The following is a 21,412-nucleotide window of genomic DNA, read 5'->3' as shown; positions in this document are numbered from 1 at the left end:
AGATGCATGTTCCTGAGAGAGATGTATATGAGAAATTATCAAGAGTGAGGTAAAAGTGTGTGAATTAAATTAACTGAGCAGCCACCGGAAAAGCAACTTGTAAGATAGGGAATGTGCTCAAAGACAGTTCTGCTTAAAAGGCAGAAAAAAAATATCAGGAGGCTGATATTCATGTGATTTCATGAAGCTTCATCATCTCTAATACGGAGGAACTCATTAAGAAAAATTAAAAGGTTGACTTATTTCTACATTACCTACTTACTACATCTTACACTGAGCTTTCATTCTCTGATAATGGTGACCATGCAGGCTCAAAGCACTTCCTAGATCATTGATTGATGTGTTGCTTTTGGATGACCCCTATGATGAAAGAAGGGGTTTAACAGACAAACTTGCAAAATATTTATACTAAGTATGAATATTTGTTCTCGGAGGAATGGATAAAATAGAAAATCCAGTTTAGACAGCACACAAAATGTTCTGGAAGTGAAATGCATTAAAAATATTTTAAATTAAATATTTACCCAGATCCTTAATGAGTGATAATGCTTCCCATGATATAAATGCTCCACCACCGTCATCCATAGCTCCCTGCCCAACATCCCAGCTGTCCAGATGTCCACTGACCAAAACAATCTGGAAAAACAATTATGAGAAAATACATTTATATGAAAACAGTAAATCAGAAAAGTCAGTTCAGCATTTATGCATTTTAATGACTTTGTCATAAATTTCACTTTTTAGTTCAAAATGGGAGGAAGAAAACATTCACATGAAACTAAAACATTGTTCTCTAGTCACTGAACATAAATCTGAGATGGCCAAATGCATCCTACTGCCTCAAACCACTGCCTAAATCAAACTGGGTACGCTGTGAGGAAATGTTAAATGAAGAGTTTTGTGTTGTACATTAACAAGGCCTGTACTTTCCAGGACTACCATATTGCAGAATGGGGAAAATTTCTTTCACATTCCAGCCATGAACTGTTTAAGCCCTTAAGTATGAAATTTGATTAGCTCTATTTCTGGGTGCATATGTAAGAAATACGAACGTAGACTGAAGCGTTCCCAGGCAGAGGTTGTTGCTTTATTATATATCTATGGCTCCTACCACGGAGGACCTCTAATTTATTACTGGATCCCCTATGTGCTACAACAATGACAAGGTATTTTATAGTTCCATTAGTCATAAGGCAATTTTAAATTAAAAACTACATGGTAGCAGGTCCCAGATGGTTTTTCTGTGAAGAGAGTTTTGTGGCTACAGAGGATGATAGCACTGTATTTGTCTCCAGAAACACTTTGAACTCTTTTTGAAATGTTGACAAGCAGAATCACACCAATACCAGAACTCACAGAATCATAGAACAAGAGAATGTCTTGAGTTGGAAGGGACAATGATCATCAAGTCCAACTCCTGGCTCCACATAAAACCAGACACAATCAGACCACATGGCTGAGAGTGTTAACCACATGCTTCTTGAACTCCACCTGGTTTGGTGTCGTGACCACTGCCCTGGGGAGCCTGTCCCAGTGCCCAACACCCTCTTGGTGCAAAACCATTCCCTAACCCCCAGCCTGACCCTCCCCTGTCCCAGCTCCATGCCGTGCCCTCGGGTCCTGTCACTGTCCCCAGAGAGCAGAGCTCAGCGCCTGCCCCTCCGCTCCCCTCGTGAGGGAGCTGCAGGCCGCCATGAGGCCTCCCCTCAGCCTGCTCTGCTCGGGGCTGAGCACACCAAGGGACCTCAGCTGCTCCTCATACACCTTGCCCTCTAGACCCTTCACCATCTCTGTAGACACTCTCTGATTGTAATGGGGAGGTCAAAGAGAGAAAAGAAATCTGAGCAGAGCAGGCACAGCATTAAGTGTTGATGAAATGATGCTACAGGACAGAAGCAAGCGCAGAATAACCTCTGTGATGTCCTAGGAGTCTTTGAAGAACAGGTACCAGCAAAGAGCACACATGGGATGTAGAAGTGTCCATCCTATGACAATTCAGCACCGAGGAAAAACTGAAGGAAACCCTGGAGCACACACCTGTGTCCTGCCCAGAACTGACCGTACATGAAGGGATACTTCCAACTCCCTGGTCAGCTGATGTCAATCAGGTCTCAGAGTTTTGGCATGCAGAAGATGGTGAAAAACACTTGCTCCTCCTGCTACCTTCTGTTCCCCGAAGAATTAAGGGATGCCAATCTCCTGGCTTTTCATTCCAGCTTTCATTCATCACAGGACAACTACTCTAGCACAGATAATGAGAACAATTTTTCCTGTTATCAGCCTGTTATATACATCTCAGGGTGAGAGTGTATGCTGCTAAGTGTGCAGCTAACATTGCAAGGAACTAACGACTTTCCTCCTCACATGAGAGATATCTTAGTAAGTTTTCACTGGTTATTAAAAATAACATACAAACAGATCGTGGACTGCAGCAAGACAAAAGTGTGCTCATCAAACCACAGCATTTTTTCATCCAACTAAATGCAATCTCAGGTAAAACAGCTAAAACTCCTCTTTGTATTTAACGAGAGCCTTGATAAATTACAGTCATATCTATTGCCATGGCTCCAATCAGAATGCACCACATCCTTTATATTCAGAAAATGCATCATGAAATGTTTATAGATGTGTGTATGATAGAAAACAGAAGTGTGATGCTTTAGAAGCTGGAAAACATTGTGATCAAAATCCAAGAGTGACTTACTCTTTCCTTCTCAGATGCTTCAACTCACTTTTGTGCTTATCCAGCCTTGCCTAAACATGTGTTTGCTTTGCAGCCCACCATGATTTTCTTGGTAGTAAACAGACAGGTTGCAGCCTTTATTCCAAAACCTCTGCTCTTGCAAATATGTTTGAATTTCAACTGCAGGATCCCCTGCAAAAGCTTCAGATTTACTCACTGCAGGTATTCCTGCAGTGTAGTGCCAGGATGGTCCCCAGGCCCCAAGTGAAAGCCTGCAAACAGCAGGACTTTCAGGCACATTTCACTGCAGAAGTTTTTACTCTGTAGCCAGCCATTGCCACAACAGCAACATAGCTTCAAACCAGATAATCTAACAAAAGCCATGCCAGCTTTTGAGGTAGAAACCTTTCTGAAATGAAAGCAAAACAGCTATGCTTACTATGTTACTCATTGGTCTTTTTGTTTTCTTATACAGGAGGACTGAGAGCACACACACATGCACTTGCACCGGGATGAGCCATTGCTTGGAGAGCTTGTGACATGTGCAGCCCCACTGCAACACATGGATGGAGGACAGATCTCAAAGAATGCTGCATTCTGCAGTGAACTGCTGCAGACTACGTTGCCATCTGAAAAAAAGAAAAAAAAAAAAACACAGAAAAAAAAGAGAAAAGAGAAAAGAGAAAAGAGAAGAGAGAAGGGAAGGGAAGGGAAGGGAAGGGAAGGGAAGGGAAGGGAAGGGAAGGGAAGGGAAGGGAAGGGAAGGGAAGGGAAGGGAAGGGAAGGGAAGGGAAGGGAAGGGAAGGGAAGGGAAGGGAAGGGAAGGGAAGGGAAGGGAAGGGAAAAAGAAAAAATAAATGGCTTTGAGTGAAAGGATAATTGCAGTATAAAGGATGTCTATTCCACAACCTAAACGTCGCCATGTGGTTTGTTTACTTAGAGCAAAAATTGGTTTTAGAAAGATAACTATTCACTCTCCTGGGAAATGCAACTTGAAGCTGAAGTGAACTATTTACATCAAGTTTATAAACTCATTGAGAACCAAGTTTACAATAGAAACAATGCCTTGACTTTAGCAGTGAAAGAAGACAGCACTAATGCTGTTCCCTGGCAACAACCTCAACATGAGTGTCTGATAGGGAATTACTCCTCATTTTTGTGAACAACACATATTGCAACAGCAAGAAATTTTGAATCAGAAGAAGGTGGTGTAATCCTGTTTGGGATTACAGACTCCAATCACAAAGCATCTTTACCAACTCCAGTACATTACACCAAAACAGATCAAGGTTCAAGTAGGTTGAGAAAGTCAGATAATTTTATGGATGAACTTTTACTTAAATTGACTTAAGTGGATGCCAAGAGCAATTACATAAATACAACCAATGTACTTCTATGTGAAAGCTTTTGCAGAACTGATGTTTTTTTTTAACTATCATGTTTCTGCAGCACCTACTAAAATGAAAGTTTCAGTGATCTGTCTGATAGCTAGCCATAGACATTCTTAAAATAAGACAGTTGCAAAACAACAAAAACACTAACAGTGTGTTTATCTTGGTCTTTAGGGAGATAAAATGTATTTGGGACAATGAATGGGAATATTTCTGAAATTCATACCAAACCACCATATTATTTAAAACAATATTATAATTCTATGTTCACGTGGGATTGTAAGAAAGGCAGTTTAAGTGAACAAGGAAATATGATTGTTATATTTTTAACATTGCTTTCAAATCTGTTACGAGGCTCTCACCTCCAAATCTGCACACAGGCTAATGACTTACATTTGCACAAAACACCCATATAAAAATGTCAGCACATGCCAACAGAATGTAATCACTGCAAAGCAATTTAAGTAAGTATATGTAAGTATAAGTATTTGTTCTAAATATACAGAGAAACCACAAGCATTTGTATAAGACAGCAAAAATACAGCAAAACACATTTGACAAATGAACCAAAAACACATTAAGATAAGATAGCTTATGTGCCACATGACAACTTAAGATTTGGCATTCCTGCAGTGACACAGCTAAAAAAAATAAGACTGTAGACACAGTCCTGATACAACGCAATAGGAGAAGTGAAACTTGAGGTAACATTTCAAATAGATGAATTATTCTATTTCCATCTGCATTAACATTATGATGCCTTTAAGTCATGCCCAGCATTTCAATCAAGCATCCTAAAATGTTTTAAAATTTACATTACATTTTATATATTTATAAAACTATGTATTTTTGTATTTTATGTTTTAAAAATAAGATCAGAAAAAGGAACCACCCATTCACACACTTCTGCACATGTCACAGGGTTATCCTTCTAAGCACGATGGTTTTTGCCACTAAAATTAATCTCCCATTCCACATGTATTCACACATGTTTATTCAATTTGTCACATAATGACTCCGTAAAATGTGGATGAACTATATTCTGCTTGGTTTGAGGGTGTTTTAGGAAAAGTCCATTTCACTTCTAGTTAGTCTCCATAAACTCACTTGCTCATCTACAGGTACGAAGCAAAGGCTTCTTTCCATGCAACATTAGAGATGATAAATGATAGATGTTAGGAAACACTTTCAGTCATGGAATCCAATCTAGAATAATATTTGCATCAAGTTGTAGAAGCCAGCATTCAATGTTATTTCATGCCACTCAGGTAGATAGATGGTAATGGAAGAGTAATGAAGCCATCATTCATCCTTGCCCTTCATGGGTGAAGAAGACTTCATGGAGAGAGGTTAATGTCCTAGGACCTTTAATAAAGTAGGACCTTTATCAAACATCTTTAGCCAAGACACATTCAAACTCCAGCTGCCTGAAGTTCAAACTAAAACAGTGAAGCAGTCTAGAGTAACTCAAGTTCTTTTCAACTGCTTGTCTACATTTCAGCCAAATATGTCCACCATTTAGTTGTTTGCTCAGGCAGTCTATGGTGTTCCAACCCAGTTGATGAATTACCTGGAAACTCATGAAAAGCATTTCTATTAATATTTTTTTTGGTGGTTCTTCCTTCTTCACCTTGCTCCTAAACAGGACCATCTTTAGCTCTGTGTAACTCAATAAGGTATTACACTATTTGACTGGATATTTTATTGTCAAGAATCACCTCCTTTCAGTGCATGGGGTATTTGTACAATACATAACCTACACATATGAACACCACATACAATTGATCTATATCTGGACTAAAATTAATGGAAGACAGAAGTCAGTTAATAATTAGGATCCTCAATTCAATCCAATCCAAAAATTGCCTATAAATCCTCTCCTTCCCCAGACACTTGTTAGTCTTCACACAGACAAACATTTTCTCACTTCACCATTTTCTATTTTCCCCAGACTAAAACAAAATTTCTGACACTAAATAAACCATGACTTAAAAATTCTTACTGCCAACTTCTCAGGCAGAGGAATCCACTATCTAATACAGTCCTGTGCTCCTAAGTATAGGGAGTACATCTTGAGTAATCTGCCCATTTGGGCAGTGTAACAACTATGAACTGCCAGATGGCTTCAGTTTATAAGAACCTGAAGATTTTCTTCATTTCACTGTGTTAACAACAGGGAGAGAACAAGGGAAAAGAGGAAGACAGCATATCATATACCTAACTAATGGACAAATAAAACAGCTGGCAGTCCTAAATTTAAGACCATCGTGGTTACCTTGCCTTCAAAACTATGCTTAAACAAAGACTTCACATACACCAATTTGCAAACTGAAGTAGTAAATCTGGCATGTCTTTCAGTCCCAGAATGTACGAGCATCATCTACAGTAGTGCTTTCAAATGTGGTCTGGAAAATGGCAACACCAAGCAGTATGCTTTTCTACAGTTTACCCACATAGCAAAACTGGTTACTACTGTCCACTGTCACCTCCCTCTTAAGTAATTCTTAGTCTGTAGATTGTATTCTCTTCTGCATTTTTAGAAAACAAACAAACAAAAAGCCTGTCATCTTAATGGAATAAAATTTTGGTGAGTAATTAGGTCTTTTACCCTGACCCATTTTCTTCATTATTCTTCCCCAAACCTCAACTCACCCCTTCAAATCATGCAGCAAAACAAATGACAAATTAAATAATTATCTACCATTCCTGCTCAGTACTTCATGTCCAGGCAGAATCACATTCCTCTACACGAGCCAACATTCCTTAAGTTTTAAAATATTTATGATAGATATTTATTTGTATCATCCAGTAACATTCTGTAAATCAGTCTGTTGTCTTTTCCATCAAAGGCCTTCCTAAATCTAAACAAATCAGCACTTTTAATCCTATCTGCTTAAAAGACTGCAGCAAATTTGTCTGGCTTGATCTTCCCATCTGGAATCCAACTCAGCTCTTCCAAAACAGAGACACTGCAGCCATTAGAAAGAAACTTCTCAAGCCAATTATAATAAAAATAACTATTTAAATAGCATTTGCATGGACACTGAAATTGGTATCAATACTGCAATTATTTCAAACTCTGCAGGGGAGGAAAACAAAACTGCAAAAGCAGAGTGCCCATCAGCAACATAGCACTATATGGCACAGAATTAGAATTAGATTTACATGTGAGGTTAGAAATGTAAATATATAATATGAATATTTTTGAATTTAAACTCTATTTTAAAAAGTGTAGCTCATTACTACCAGACATATCCAGTTATGTTTAAACAGAAGTCTATTCTTTCATGTGTAATTCCATCAATCTAAGAGCTAAATTCAAACATGTAACTGTATCAGAGATGTTCAGCTGCAAAAACAAAACAAAACAAACAAACAAAAAAACACTTACTTGATAAAAAGTCTTTGTGAAAGTTTACCCTGAGCATTTTCTAAATAATTGTTTTGGGCTACAAATATGTGAAAAAATATTTGTGAGTTTCTGTACTTGCCTTTTAAGAAAACAGTAACTGTCTCCAGTTAAACTGCAATTGGATTAAATCATGCTCTAAATGTAAATCAGGAACATTACCACATTTAGTGGATTTTATTTGGTGTATATAAGAATATTTCTTCAAATTAGTTTTTAGCTTTGGTGTCCAAATTATATGACTTCACTGTACATCTCCTTTTATTAGATTTCATGCATATTACGAATGGTTTTCAAATAATCAGTCTTGCTGTCTCAACTAATTTACAGTCCTAAAGATACAGCAAAGTTCAGAAAGAAAAAAAATGATTAAAACAAAAACTGTCTTTTCTACTTAATAGGCAGCGTAGTAAGTCTTAACTTCCAGGCTTTTGATTAAATGATAGATCTGCACATGAAACAGAAGCAACTCGCTTAGTCACACAAAAATCAAACCCTATTATTGGTAAAAAGCTGATTAACCTTCAAAGAGCCTCTGTGTCAGAATATACAGTAAACTCTAAAGCTGAATCTGCATTTTGCAAAAGTGGTTGAAAATAAAGTGTACTCAGAAAGTATTGCAACAAAACCTTCCTGTTTGAAGTCAAGCTCAAAACCACTAAGTAGTGAAATAGCATGGGCTGATAGCATTTATGAAGTATAGGATGGTGAAGGAGAAAATTAGTCTGAAAATAAGCTATTACTGATAAGGGAACTGTAGTAAAGGTAGAAAGACACATAAACTACATGAATATTCAAAAGATAACCTCATATTGTAATGATTACCATTTTCATATAAATGTTGGATTTTTAGACCTAGCATTTCCATATTTAAGTTCCCTAGAATCTTTTATTTTATATTATTTTATTTATTTATTTATTTCCTATTTCCCAAGCTGCAACATTTCAGAAATAATGTCATTCTTCAAAATGCTGTTTCAAAAACAAGGATTGCAATTTATACATTTCAGTCCACCTCTTAGGGCTTTTAAGAGTAAAAATCATACCAATAATGACTTCTAAGCAAATCAGATTATCACTGGAATATCACTTACACTTGCATAGAGATGATGCTGTAGAAGCCATGTTTATAGATCAAAGATTAGCAAAGAACCTCTGCAAATGCCCCTGTTATCAAAGCTGAAAATGTCTGATTTGATGTGTAGAGAGTAACAATCCTTTTTCTACATTTACCAATGGAAGATTTCCCTTCCATATGTAGCAGATGATTTATGTATGGAGAAATGAATTATTTCATAGTCTTTATTTATGTATTTTTCACTTTAGGGAAATATATGATTCCACCACATTACTACAGATTTAGCAACATTCACAAATGTTATAGGTTTAAAATATCTTTCATCAGATATTTAAATTAATTTCAGCTAAAGTAAACATTAATGATGCTTAGTGTTTCATTGACGTATTAACCCAAATCCTATGCTAAAACCATATGCTGAACCCTATGGTACTATGCACTGCTGGCAAGCATCACTTCCTGAAATTGTAGATTTCTGTGCAAAATGTTACAAAGCTATTTTCCTTTCCTCTTCAAAACACTAAAGGACCCCTTAAGTCAGACCCCACACCCTACTGTCACTGTCTTAGAGCATTCAGATGACCCAAACTGTCCTGAAAGCCATCCAAAGTAGCCAGCTCTGAACTATCCTGAATAAAGTACATTTCATTTTCCAAATTCCCAAGATTGCTGTTGGAAGCAAGTCAAATAAATCCTTATATGGTCATAATAATATCAGAAGACTACAAGGCAGAAGGCTATAATACATAACATTTATGTCCCAGTGCCAGACATTTGGAATCAGAGAACACTTGAGGTTGGAAGGGACCTCCGAGTGCTCATCTACTTCCACATCATGCCTACAGCAGGGTCAACTTCAACGTGATTGTACTGTCCATTTGGCTTCTGAAAATCTCCAAAGATAGAAATTCCACAACTTTTCTGGACAAACTGTTTCAATATTTTTCTAATAGCTATGTTAACGCAAGCTTTTTTGAAATGTGCCCTACCAAGACCTCATTGCAGCATTCAAAAGCCAAATCGGGATTTAAATGCTGTCAGCTCACAAGCCTACATCATAATTTTACATCTCTAGGAGCATTTACTTAATTCATCACCACCAGCTGAACACAACGAAAATGAAATTCTTGCGTTTTACCACGCTATTGTCCTTCACCATTATAATTGGTTCTTCCAAACTGTCTCTATCCCACATCTACAGTCATAAAGATCTATCAAAAGTGACAATGGTTTTGGTTCCTGATTCTCTAGTAGAGGTGGCTCCACACCTTTCTGCTGCAATGGCTAAAACCTTCTGCTGTCAGCATTAAGTATTTTCATGGTCACAGATTCACAGGCCTACACTCACAGCTATAATTACAGCCATAAAGGAGGCTCTTCTGATGCTCTCCTCTTACTCCACAAATCCACACTCAGGCCAGGCTCCTGCCATTCCTTCCTTGGCTACTTAAAGGATTTCATTGTGCAGTATGCTAAAACACCCAATTAGTCCTTCATTTGATTACTGTAACCCTTTCTTATCTCTATGGCTTATCCTACGTTCCTGGCATCTGCACAACTTTCCTCAGCATTTTGCTAGTTAAGATTATCTTTACATGGGTCACAGTTTTTTTAAAGATTGTGATTCCTTACTATTCTTTTAAAAACACCTACATATCATTTTTATTTCTCCCTCCTATGTATACATTGCTTCTCTAAAATAGCGGAAAAGCTTTTCGATGCAGCACTAACCTCATGCATTTCCAGAAGGGCAGCAGCTGGGGGGGTTGGAAGCTACTGAGAAGTGGTAAGGGACGCAGTAACCCACACTGCCTGGGGAGCAGAGGGCTGGTAACACTGTGACATGGAGAAGGCTGAGGTACTCACGGCTTCCTTTACCTCAGTCTCTACTGGCAAGATCAGCATTCAGGAATTCCAGATTACTGAGAAACATGGGAAAGTCTGGAGTGAGGAATATGTACCTCAGTGCAGGAGGAGCAAGTTAGGAAACATTTAAATGCATTAGATATACACAAGTCCCCGGGTCCTGATGGGCCACTCCTTGAAATGTCATGACAATAATTGAGGCTTCTGAGAAATGGAAGAAAGAAAATTCAACAGCTTTCCTCAGAAATTGGGGATCCTGGGAACTACAGGATCTAATGCTGGCTTCATAGACAAACTGAAGTATGAATTAGCTATAAGGACAGTTATGTGGGCTGAAAACTGGCTGGGTCAGAGGGTTGTGATCAGTGTCACAAAAGCCAAGTGGAGGCCTGTCACTAGTGCTGAGCCCCAGGCATCGATACTGGGTCCAACCATGTTAAACATCTCCATTAATGACCTGGGAGATAAGACAAAACACCCCCTCAGCAAGTTCACTGATGATACAGAAATAGGAGGAGCATCTGATAAACCAGAGAGCTGTGCTGCCTTTCAGAGGCACCTTGACAGGCTGGAGAATTCAGCCCACAGGAGCCTCATGAAGTTTAGCAAGCAGAAATGTGAAATCTGTGTGAAAAAAAAGTGTGTTTGTACACTCCTGTGCAAAGTCCATTGATAGAGCAAGAGGCAACAAGCACACACTGAAACAGAAGACATTCAGTTTAAAAATAAGGAAAAAAAATATTGTAAGATTTTTAAATCACTGAAACCATTACCCAGAGTGGCTGTGAGGGAATCTCCATCCTTGGAGATACGCAAAACACAAGCCCTAAGAAACCTGCTCTATCTGACCTGGCTTTGAGCATGGGGTTGGACTACATGATCTCCAGAGATTTTTTTTTTTTTTTTAATTATAACATTGATTCCAGTATTAATAATTCTCATTTTGTGGCGCTATAAATAACTCACATTTATTTTGGCTCTGAAAATTTCATTAAAGAGACCAAGAAGCAGAACACAACTTGGAAATCAATTCTACCAAACTCAAGTATGTCCTTCAGTATCCAGACAGCTGAAGTACAATTGTAATCTTCAATACAGTATTTTACTGGCACAAGAAGAAAAGACTTTTCTTCTACTTAGGGTAGTCAGAATCATGGTAGAAAATTAAAGTTGGTACAAAATCCATTTCAGGGAATTATTGCAATTTTCATCTAGCACTTTTATGAACTGATGCAAGAACCCTTAGAAACAGATCATTATTTGGCTTGCAACATCAGACTGTCTTTATCTTACATTGATCCTGAAAGAATTGCTTTACATATTGTATGAGGCGTTGTCTTCAAAGTCTCAACATCGTTTCCAGATTACAATTCTTCTTTCAGCATCTACAGTCCCCTTGGTTTCCTTTATTTTCAGAAAATTAAAACAGCTTTTCTTCTGAGGTAGAATGCAGGCTTAGAAAACCATGAATTTCTCAACTCTAAATTCAAATTAGTTAATTATATTGTATTGATCTCTTTATCAGTAAAATGGGACTAAACAACTGTATATTATGTAGAGATTCAGCGGTGATTAGCTAAATATTCCTATTTTAATGAGAGTGTTTGTGGAAAGTACTAAAAAATCCCTGCATTGTATTACTGGAAATTATTGGGGCTGTATCTACACAAATGAAAACTCAGTCCACAATTTCTAGTACCTGTCTACAACTCCAGGAAATCAGAAGTCGTATTCAAAGAGGCATGGATACGTATTTGCATATAACACTGGCATTTATTTCCCTACTAGATTCCCATCAGTGTATTTCAAAAAACATGACTTTTGATACAAAGTGATAGCTCCCCCTTCATGTTCATCCATTCCCAACATTTTGTTTATTCACTATCATGAAACTTACAGTATGTTTGGCAAAACTTTCCAGCAAGACGGAGAATATGTTGATTTATCAAACTCAACTTCTGGAAAATAATGGATTAGACAACAGCTGTCAGGATAATTCCCAGGGTGGAATTTCTGCTGAAAATCTGACAAGTTTCACTTTATTACTAGAACCAGTAATGCAACGGCTCTGGAATTCATTTGGAGTGCAGGGGACTTCAGAAAACCTGGTGCAAAGTGCAGCTGCAGCAAAACGGGAGAAGACAGAGGCTACACACACTTCAACAGGTTTGGCAGACCACAAGGCTGGGAAGCGTTTAAAGTGCAAAAGTCATCTGGGCACTTCATGGGTATTGCCTATTGCCATCTTTTAGTATATGTACGTCCCAGGCACAAAACTCTGCATCCCTTGCACAGAAGATAACAGCAGATAGACAAGTCATGGCTCTGGACAAACCCTGGAGAAAGGTGGAAAGCAACTCAACTGTAGTAACAGAAAGGGATGAGGTGTGTAAGCCTCTTGTCCTGCCCCATTCCAAAATCATGATGTAAACACCACAGGCTGGGATATCAGAAAGGGGAAATTATCCTGTATGAACTGGTCCAGCTTGTATGAAACATCTTTGCTTTCACTGGAAGGGACTCATCCTGAAAGTGGGAGAGGTGTCTTTGTGGCCACGCTTGGGGATGGAGCTGAGCATATGGGTCTCCATCTCCTCCCTGTCAAGTGCCTTAGGAATGGCTGCAGGCTGGTGTCATTTGACATTTTTCACCAGCACAAATTTCTGCATGTCCTGCACAGCATGGGAAACTTTCTGAATTTGTGAACATGTTGGCAACATGATTTTTTCCCCCGTGTTCAGATACAGAGGGGAAATCTGAAAGAAAAAGACCAGAAGCACAAGCAAAGTCCAAGGTATACAGTTGGGTTTGTGTGATGTGGGTTTCTGTCTAGTTGGACTTATCCCCAAATTTATGTCCCTAGGCCTCTCAAAATCTGTCAGTGCTAACTAATACTCCCTGTCACTCACTTCACCTTGCACTCGAATTCCTGACCTTCACCTGAAAGGTTCGGTGTCTCATTGCCTGTGCCATCCCCTTTCAGTTTCTCTTCCTGTGGCTGCAGGTTGAAATACCTTATTTACTTAACCATCCCTGCAGCCCCCAATTTCACACATGATAGAGGAATGTAAGCTCATAGAAATTCTGACATCTTTATAGCACTGGCTAACCAGCTGACAAGCTATGCTGAGCGCTATTAGATAGCAGTCTTCAATCACCTCCAAAATATGCATTGAAAAGACCCTACACTCACTCAGCCTCCACAACCCTCACGCTGGAGTGCAATAAAGATGGTTGATTTTTTTAATGAAACATTGTGTCGTACTAAAATTATTACTGCTGTACTATTTGTACTTCATTTCATATCTGTTTGTGTGGAGATGAATTTAATTTTCCTTCAGGCACTGTTCTCAGAGGCTCCTATTCTAATTTTATTAGGTTTTGTACCTTTAGCTTTCAGAATTAAACACAATGGTTATCACAGTAGTACACAAAACTGATGTTATGTCCCAGATTAGTAAGTCTGAAAGGCATGTTTAGTTAAGATTATATCAGGACTGTACCTGTTTAAATGTTTTAATGGTTGAGTGTTCAAAGAAACTAATTCTAGCCTTTAAATTAAGCTCTAACGAGATAGCACACAGAGAATTAGGGGCATGGGGAACAAAATTCTCTTAATGCATCAGCTCCAGTCCTTGTTATCAGAAGTAGCTGCATTAGAAAATCTGTTCATATGTTTATCATTACAGTGCATCCAGCAATTTTTATTCCCATGTTAGTGGGTTTAATAACACAACAATTTCAGAATAACTGATAGGAATCTGTAAGCTCTCTCTAAACTCTTCTCCCACTGATGTCTTGTAAAATTTACTACTGACTTCCCAAGCCATTCTTGGATGCTTCACTCCCGTTGAAAGAAGAAAAGATGCTTGAAGGATGGCCAGCATTTCTTATCTCCTCCACTTTCTCCCCAAGAGACTCAAGCCGTTCTGCAGACAGTTCCCTTTTTGTTTACACATGGCAGGGACAGACAGCAGGGAATGTGAGCAACTGGCTGGTTCAAAGGTGGTAACACTGGAGGACAGTGGAATTATGGCTTTGACAAACGCTGACGACAAAATAAGGTCAGGACAAGCAGGAAACCTGATCTTTTACTAGACTGGTCTTCTAGCAAGCATTTACTTGGAGTTTGCATGTAACAAATGAGACATAATGCAAATTAACTTGTTCTATTACTACGATCAAAAAAGGCAAAACTACTCTGCTTGGAGAAAGCTGCTCCAAAGTACAGCCCCCCTCCAATGCACATATCCCCAAAACATGTGAGCTGCACGCTTGTTTTCTGAAACCCCTACATTCACATAGCCCACAGTATATTTGCAGATTTCATCCTGATAAATTCCTTTCCAGCTGCAGGACATCTGATACTTACAGTGCTACCATAATTATACCATTATAACTGTAACTGAGACACACTTAAGTAAAAAAGACACAGAACTGAAGTATTTCTAGGGCTTTGCCTACAAACTTTGCAATCCAACAAGCAACCTTTCTGTCACTTTCTATTCCACAAGCGATAAAGATGCTATTCCCAGTAAACATGTTTTTCTACAAAAGCTAATGTTTTTTCTTTAAAGACACACTACTGAAGAATTTAGCAGAAATAATGAAGAAGTCAAATGAGGTACAGAGAAAGCTGCAGATAAAGAGTTTCTACAATTCTGTAGAAAGAGTTGACTCAAATTGAAGCGTGTCACCAGAATTGGCCATGACACTCATTGCCAGTACCATCAAATTAGTATAGGTTTGAGGGGAAAAGATTTATATAAACACTCCTTGGGAACAGATCTTGGCAACTCATATATTAATGGCTGTGTAGTAATGTTGTTTGCTCCGAGAATGTCACCAGTGAAGGCAACTGAGTATCAGAAGCTCAGAAAACACACATAAACATATACAAAAAATGTGCTAGACTGCCTCAACAGCGATCTATCTGTGTCTATTGAGCTATAACAGATTCTCGTAGTCAGGAAATCTCTCCAAATTACCCCCATGAAACACTGAGAACCAGGACCAGGTTGTAAATGTATTGCAGGAAAAGCTTTTAAGTGGTTATAAGGGACCTCAGTTTCCTCTAGGAATAAGGATAAAGCACAATAAAAGCTCAAGGTACCTTTAAGCAGTAACATTTTAAGTAGTAACAAAAGTTTTGATAATGATTTTGCATCCCAAGATTGTTTTGGTGTCCCCACACACCACCACAGCTAACAGTGGCTGGAGCCCTTCCTTCACCCCCTCTCCAGATTAGAGATTAATCCAGATTAATCAAGACTGCTCTTGATTAGCAGTTGCATTCCTATTTCACAATGGTTTTCAGGAGCAAGAAAAACTTAACTTGTAACTTGGAGTTTGCAACTAAAGGCTCCCTCCCTGTCTCCACATCCTGACATGATTTCTCTTACAGATATAAGCGGTCAGCCAGCTTTGGTGTGTAGCTGTGGCTACCAAACCACAACGAAACGGCGTTGCTCTCCTCATGTTGTTCCTCTCCTCTCCCACTGCCCTGACTTGGGCTGAATCAGAGCAGCCTTATCTGAAAGAAAGAAAAACAAGCACTGATAGTAAGGGCAGAGGGGAGAGTGTAACCTCCACTCAGCAACCAGAGATGGTGAAAACGAGACATCGCGTTCCTGGAAAGCTACTTTATTGTCCCATTTCATTATTTTTTTGCTGCCTCTCCAATATTCAACCTCAATTTCCTCTCAACTAATTCAGCCACCAGAGTCTACTTATTGACAGTTTGACCACCGTGGAGGAAGCAGAGAAGAAAACCAGAAAACACTTCATAAAGCACCATACATCTTCAGTACTTCATAAAGGACCACATATCTTCGGATATGATGTGTGTATGCACTCTAACCAGAACATGGAACATTTCAAGTACCCCTAAATGCCCCACAAGTTATTAAATTTTTAGTTTTTGGAATCTAATCTCGGATCATCAAAGACTTAAATCAACAACAGTTTATATGTAAAATGAGATGCACATGTTTTTCAATATGAGAAAATGCACGCACGCACAAAACACAATGGAGTGTTACAAGATTAAAGTTCACTTAGTGTGACATTTGCAGCAAATTCCTTTTCTGAAGTAACATTGTGGAACCTAGAATTAGACCCAAACCAGAGAAATACATTTTCTTATACTTGAGGGGAAATACTGATGGTTAGATTATCTAGGCCAGCAATAACAATGTGTTAAAATAAAACAAAGGATCTGCCTTTAATGCTTCTGTTTTCTGTTATCACAAAGCGTTTGTTTTCCCCCAAATCCAGGACCTTATACACAGTTTTTCATAAACCCACATCTTACTGGATATTAAATCATATTTCTTGTCTCCAGCCTGCTATTAAATATTTGCAAAGGCATTTTCCTCGTGTCAACAAGCCACAGCAAGAAAAAGTGCTTTTCCAGGATTCTCAGTAGAAAGGAAATAACTGCCAAGTATATTGTTATATTATCAGAAGTATGGAGCAGTGAACATATGACCAGTGGTGGAAATTCCAGGGAACATATACTTGGTTTTTGTTTATTTGTTTGTTTACAAAGACCTCTTGAATACAAATGCTTTTAATCCAGACAATGCACAATGCCAGAGACATCCTAAGAAATTAATGTATAAGCTAAAAATACTTTGCCCCCAATTCTTCCCTCCACATCTGCAGAGCCTGGGCTGTATTCTGGGTTCATATATTTTTCTATATTTTCTATATTCTGTTTTCTATATTTCTATTTTCTATATCTTGTATTTCTCTATTTTTTTTTTCTTTTTCTCTAATTGAAACTACAATCTAGGACTATTATTCCATTTCATTCCATCCCAGAACCCATCCCAACATTTGAATAACTTCCCTGGTGTTCAGTGATGTGTCCAGCATCTATGTATATGCCTTCCTTCCACCCATCACACTGGGAAATCTCATTGATGAAAAAGCCCAGTTTGCGTACGTCACGCTCTGATCTGAAGCAATGAAAAGATGTGTGCTTTATATCTGCAATGGATGGTTATTGGCTTTGATGCAGTTTGGATGCTCCCTGAATATACAGACAATATCCTCATGTCTCTCTGAATGAAGACGTCTACTGCAACAAGCTTTTGTCCGAGAAAGTCATGAGTCTCTACAGAGAATGACTGATATTTTGAACTTAAAGCAATAGTCTGTGGGAAGCAGGTTGGTAAACAAAGAACATGGTTTGATGCTTTTGTCTGCAAGGGTCCCATTTTACTAATTACATTGTAATTTAAAATAAATATATATATATTTACTGAATAAAATTGCTGTTTTCAGTGTCAAGGGCTTTGGCAGAGCACCCTTTATAAATGAAAGTGCTCGTGAGGTTTATTAGTTGGAACATGTTAACCACATGCACAAAGGAGCCATTCACTGTGTGTGTTTGGTGGTTGGGTCTGAAGTTTCTCCTCTCGGTGCTTGCTCTGAGAACTATCCTCGTACAGTATCTGGAGCAACTGAACACTTGCCACACACCTGAATTGTTTAATAGATGTAATGGTAAATAACATCTCCTACACAACATTTTGACAGATTTTTAAAAAAGGAGACAAACAAAACAAAACAAAACAAACATGACAGAAGCAGAAGAGAGTGCTGTCAGGTTACAGAATTAAAAATCTATTAAAAGAAGTACAATAAAATAAAACATTTTTCTCTGGACTAGCATGGCGGAGGATAAGAGCCACTTGTTATGAAAGGAGATGCAAAAGACAACTACTGGATAATACGTTAAGGACATCAGTGCAAGTATGAACAGACATCTCAACGGAGCAGGAAAGCAGAGAAGGGCATAGATTCTTCTTGTGGCTTTTATAGAAGGGAAGGATAAGGAAACTTACCCTGTGTGAAAGCCTTTGAAGCTGAATGTAAGCCCTCTCTACACCAGCCAAGAAACAATTTGCTCAATCATGTCTAAACACTTACAACTAACAGTTTAAATATAGTTTTCATTAGTCTTGCTGCAGCCATCTGAACCCAGCCATGTTTAGAGTATTTATAATTTCTCTTGGTTTACATAACATACTCCATGCATTAATATCCCTGGTAAATAGCCAGCTATTAAGACCCATGTCCAGCAAACAGACTGTCTCCAGGAGTGATACATCTTACCAGATAGTCAATTCATCTCATTTTTCCATGAAATGCTTAGATGTAAATACAGCTAGATCCCATTTTATCTCCATGCTGGACAAATTCAATTCAAAACAATTTAGTTGGAGCTGCTTTCATGTAGCTCAGCAAAATACATCCAGTTTGGTCAAGCCACTGTTAGCACTGACATAAAATGTAAAATTCCTTGCATTGAGAGCTAGATTTTACTACACAAGAAGCATCTGGAAAAAGCCCTAAAAGCAGGTCACCAAAATGCGTATTAAGAGAAGATGGGTTTTTTCAGAAGGTGGATGACATTATGTCCAGAAAGCTGCTGAAAGAGTCCAGGCTAATTTCAATTTCTATCAGAACAAAAGAGATCAAAGGACGGGATGAGCAAGAGGAAAACATCTTAACGACACACTGTGAATACCAAAGCAGCATCAAAGATGTACAAGGCTGCAAGTGCAAGGCCAGCAGAAGTTCAGCCAATTCCAAAAGTCTGCTATAAAGACAACTACAATGGAGTCTTCACCCAACAGCTGTGTAATTTCTGTCACTGCTACCTTTGACTCATTCACTGTCTGCTACATGGATGGGGAATTATCAAACGAAGGTCACCAGTCTTGTGCAGGCTCCACATACAGCTACTTTAGAAGCTCCTTTGTTTTTCCTTTTCGCTTTTCTTCCAAACTTTCCAGGTCACAGAAACAATCCTGAATTAAATAAAAAAAAAAAAAAATCCACCTTCCTCCGTTGTTCTAACTGATATCCTTCTGTCACGTTCACTGACTGAACATAAGCCAAAAACAACAAAGGAAACGAAAAAGGGAAATTCAGCTTTGAGCTCAATTCACAAATCCAAGGCTGGGGGGTTGGATATGACAGACCACAGCCCAGGAGCCCTTTGTCCTCTTTGGATCTGGGGTATCCAAAGGCCTCTCCAGTTAGAAGACAGCTGAGCAAAGCTCAGCTCAGCTGCTAATTCATTCAGACGTAGGATTTGTTTTGCTTTTTTAAGTAGAAGTTTGTTTGCTAGAACAGTGAAACTAACAAAAACAGACTGAAAATTATACACAGATGAGGCAGAATGTGACAGCAAACTTGTCTTCTTTTCAGTATTTAGCAGTATTTGAAACATTTAGAACATGAAACTTTGGGACCTAACCAATCAGCCATTCTGTAGACACCTAAACTACTCTCTAAGGAAGCTTTTCGTGGTATTTCATCTAAATTTCCCCTTCTTAGTTTATCTCAAGCAATTATTCATGCTGTATGCAGACATTTTGTCCTCCTCCCCCACCAACCCACTCATTTCTGGAATATGTAATTACCCTACAGTCATTCTCTCCTGTCATTCCCCATCCTGTGCCTACCTTTTGTGTCCTTTCCACTGAGTTCCTTTAAAGTACTCAATATTATTCCTTTGCAGGGCTTAAGACTGGATGATAAAGATGGACTTTCAGATGAAGTCACACCTAACATACCCAAACTGCAAGAAATCCCTACAGCTGCGTTACTTAGTGGTGTGACAGCTCCACGAAGTTCGTTCCAGCCTCTCTATGTTAAGCTGGGGAAAAAGGGATTAAAAGCAGGTTAGCTGGGAGTTCTTGAAAATATTAATCATAAAAAAGGGTTGAAAAAATACTGCATACATAGGATTTAAATCTAGGTGTGACCATTAGGAACAAAGTGACTGGAAAGGAGAGTTTGTGAGAGCCAGAGGCAGCCAACTGACAGACACCTCTAGGGCCTATAAGAGCCTGCAAGAAATGCTTGCTATTAGAACAGATTATGGTTTCAGTGGAGCTGAATAGTTAAATAGACTCTCAAATTTCTTATCTGCCTTTATTTGTTCCTCTTTCTGTGTCAGGATTTCAAAAGCGTGGGTCTCCTCTCTCTCAGCATCTTGTGAAGTAATTTTTGCTTTAATTCCTTGTGCACATACTGCGATTCACACCTCTGTCCATCCTCTTTCTCTGCCTCCCCTTTGTGACCTCTTTTTTCCTGGCATCCCTAATTCCTCAGTTAAACATGACCGAGTAAAAGGATTTCTCTTTCTACTGCCCAACCATGTCACTCCCCATGCCTCAAAATCCTCTTAGCGAATTTAATCCCCCTGCTTCACCCACTTCTTTTAAACAGTTTTCTGTAGTTGCTCTGAACTTCTGGAACTTTTATTTCAAAATCTGTACTTCTAAACTTTTACAAAGCAGTATTTTAATTGCTTCCTATGTGTCATCTACTTAACTCACCCCTACATTCAACTATAAAAGCTTTGGGAGAGTAACTACCCTGCTGTTCTGCTTAAATGTCTGGAAAACTTGGGATACCGTGGACACAACCACAGCTATCTGAATTTAGCAAAATAGAAGGCTGTCAAGTTATTATTTGAAGAGCATTCAAATTATTATTAGATTTTGATGAAAACACCATTCAGTCTCATTTACATGTTTAGCAGGTACTAAATATTCCTACAGAGGGTGACATGATGTGGTTAACTGTACCTGGGCTGCAAGATTTGGCTATGTGAGCCCAGTTTTCAGTGCCCGCGAAATTCCACCATTGTACAAGTGCAAGGCAGTAGCTTTTCAGCTACAGCTATCATTGAAATCAATTAACCCACTTCACTCATTCCTCTAGAACATCCACTCAGCCTCAAACTATAGGTCTTTATGTTAAGAAACTCCGTGAGCTGAATGTAAAAGCCTCCAAGAACCCCATAAAGCTCGCAGTCAGTGCTCTGCCACAGCTGCAGTCGGTGTGCCAGAAGACACAAGAGAACAGCAAAGGTGTGCACCCATCACTTGGTGGGTTAAAATACATCGCTCCTGGTTAAAATACAGCCAGCTTACATCCCCCTAAATAAAACAGAGACC

At 38.7% G+C, this 21,412-nt stretch overlaps 1 protein-coding gene across 1 annotated transcript in view; it reads right to left on the bottom strand.

The window, feature by feature from the left end:
• Positions 1–21,412, bottom strand: part of CPQ (carboxypeptidase Q) — a 153,476-nt gene that overhangs the window by 58,370 nt on the left and 73,694 nt on the right. Inside the window, exon 5 of the mRNA XM_084306787.1 lies at positions 525–636. Within this exon, the coding sequence (XP_084162913.1) occupies positions 525–636 (112 nt within the window). The remainder of the gene's footprint in view (positions 1–524; positions 637–21,412) is intronic.

Source organism: Netta rufina, assembly GCF_964035555.1.
Source record: "Netta rufina genome assembly, chromosome: 2".
Classification (NCBI taxonomy): domain Eukaryota; kingdom Metazoa; phylum Chordata; class Aves; order Anseriformes; family Anatidae; genus Netta; species Netta rufina.
Note: the sequence above shows the minus strand (reverse complement) of the source record. Positions and strands in the feature narration are given on the sequence as shown.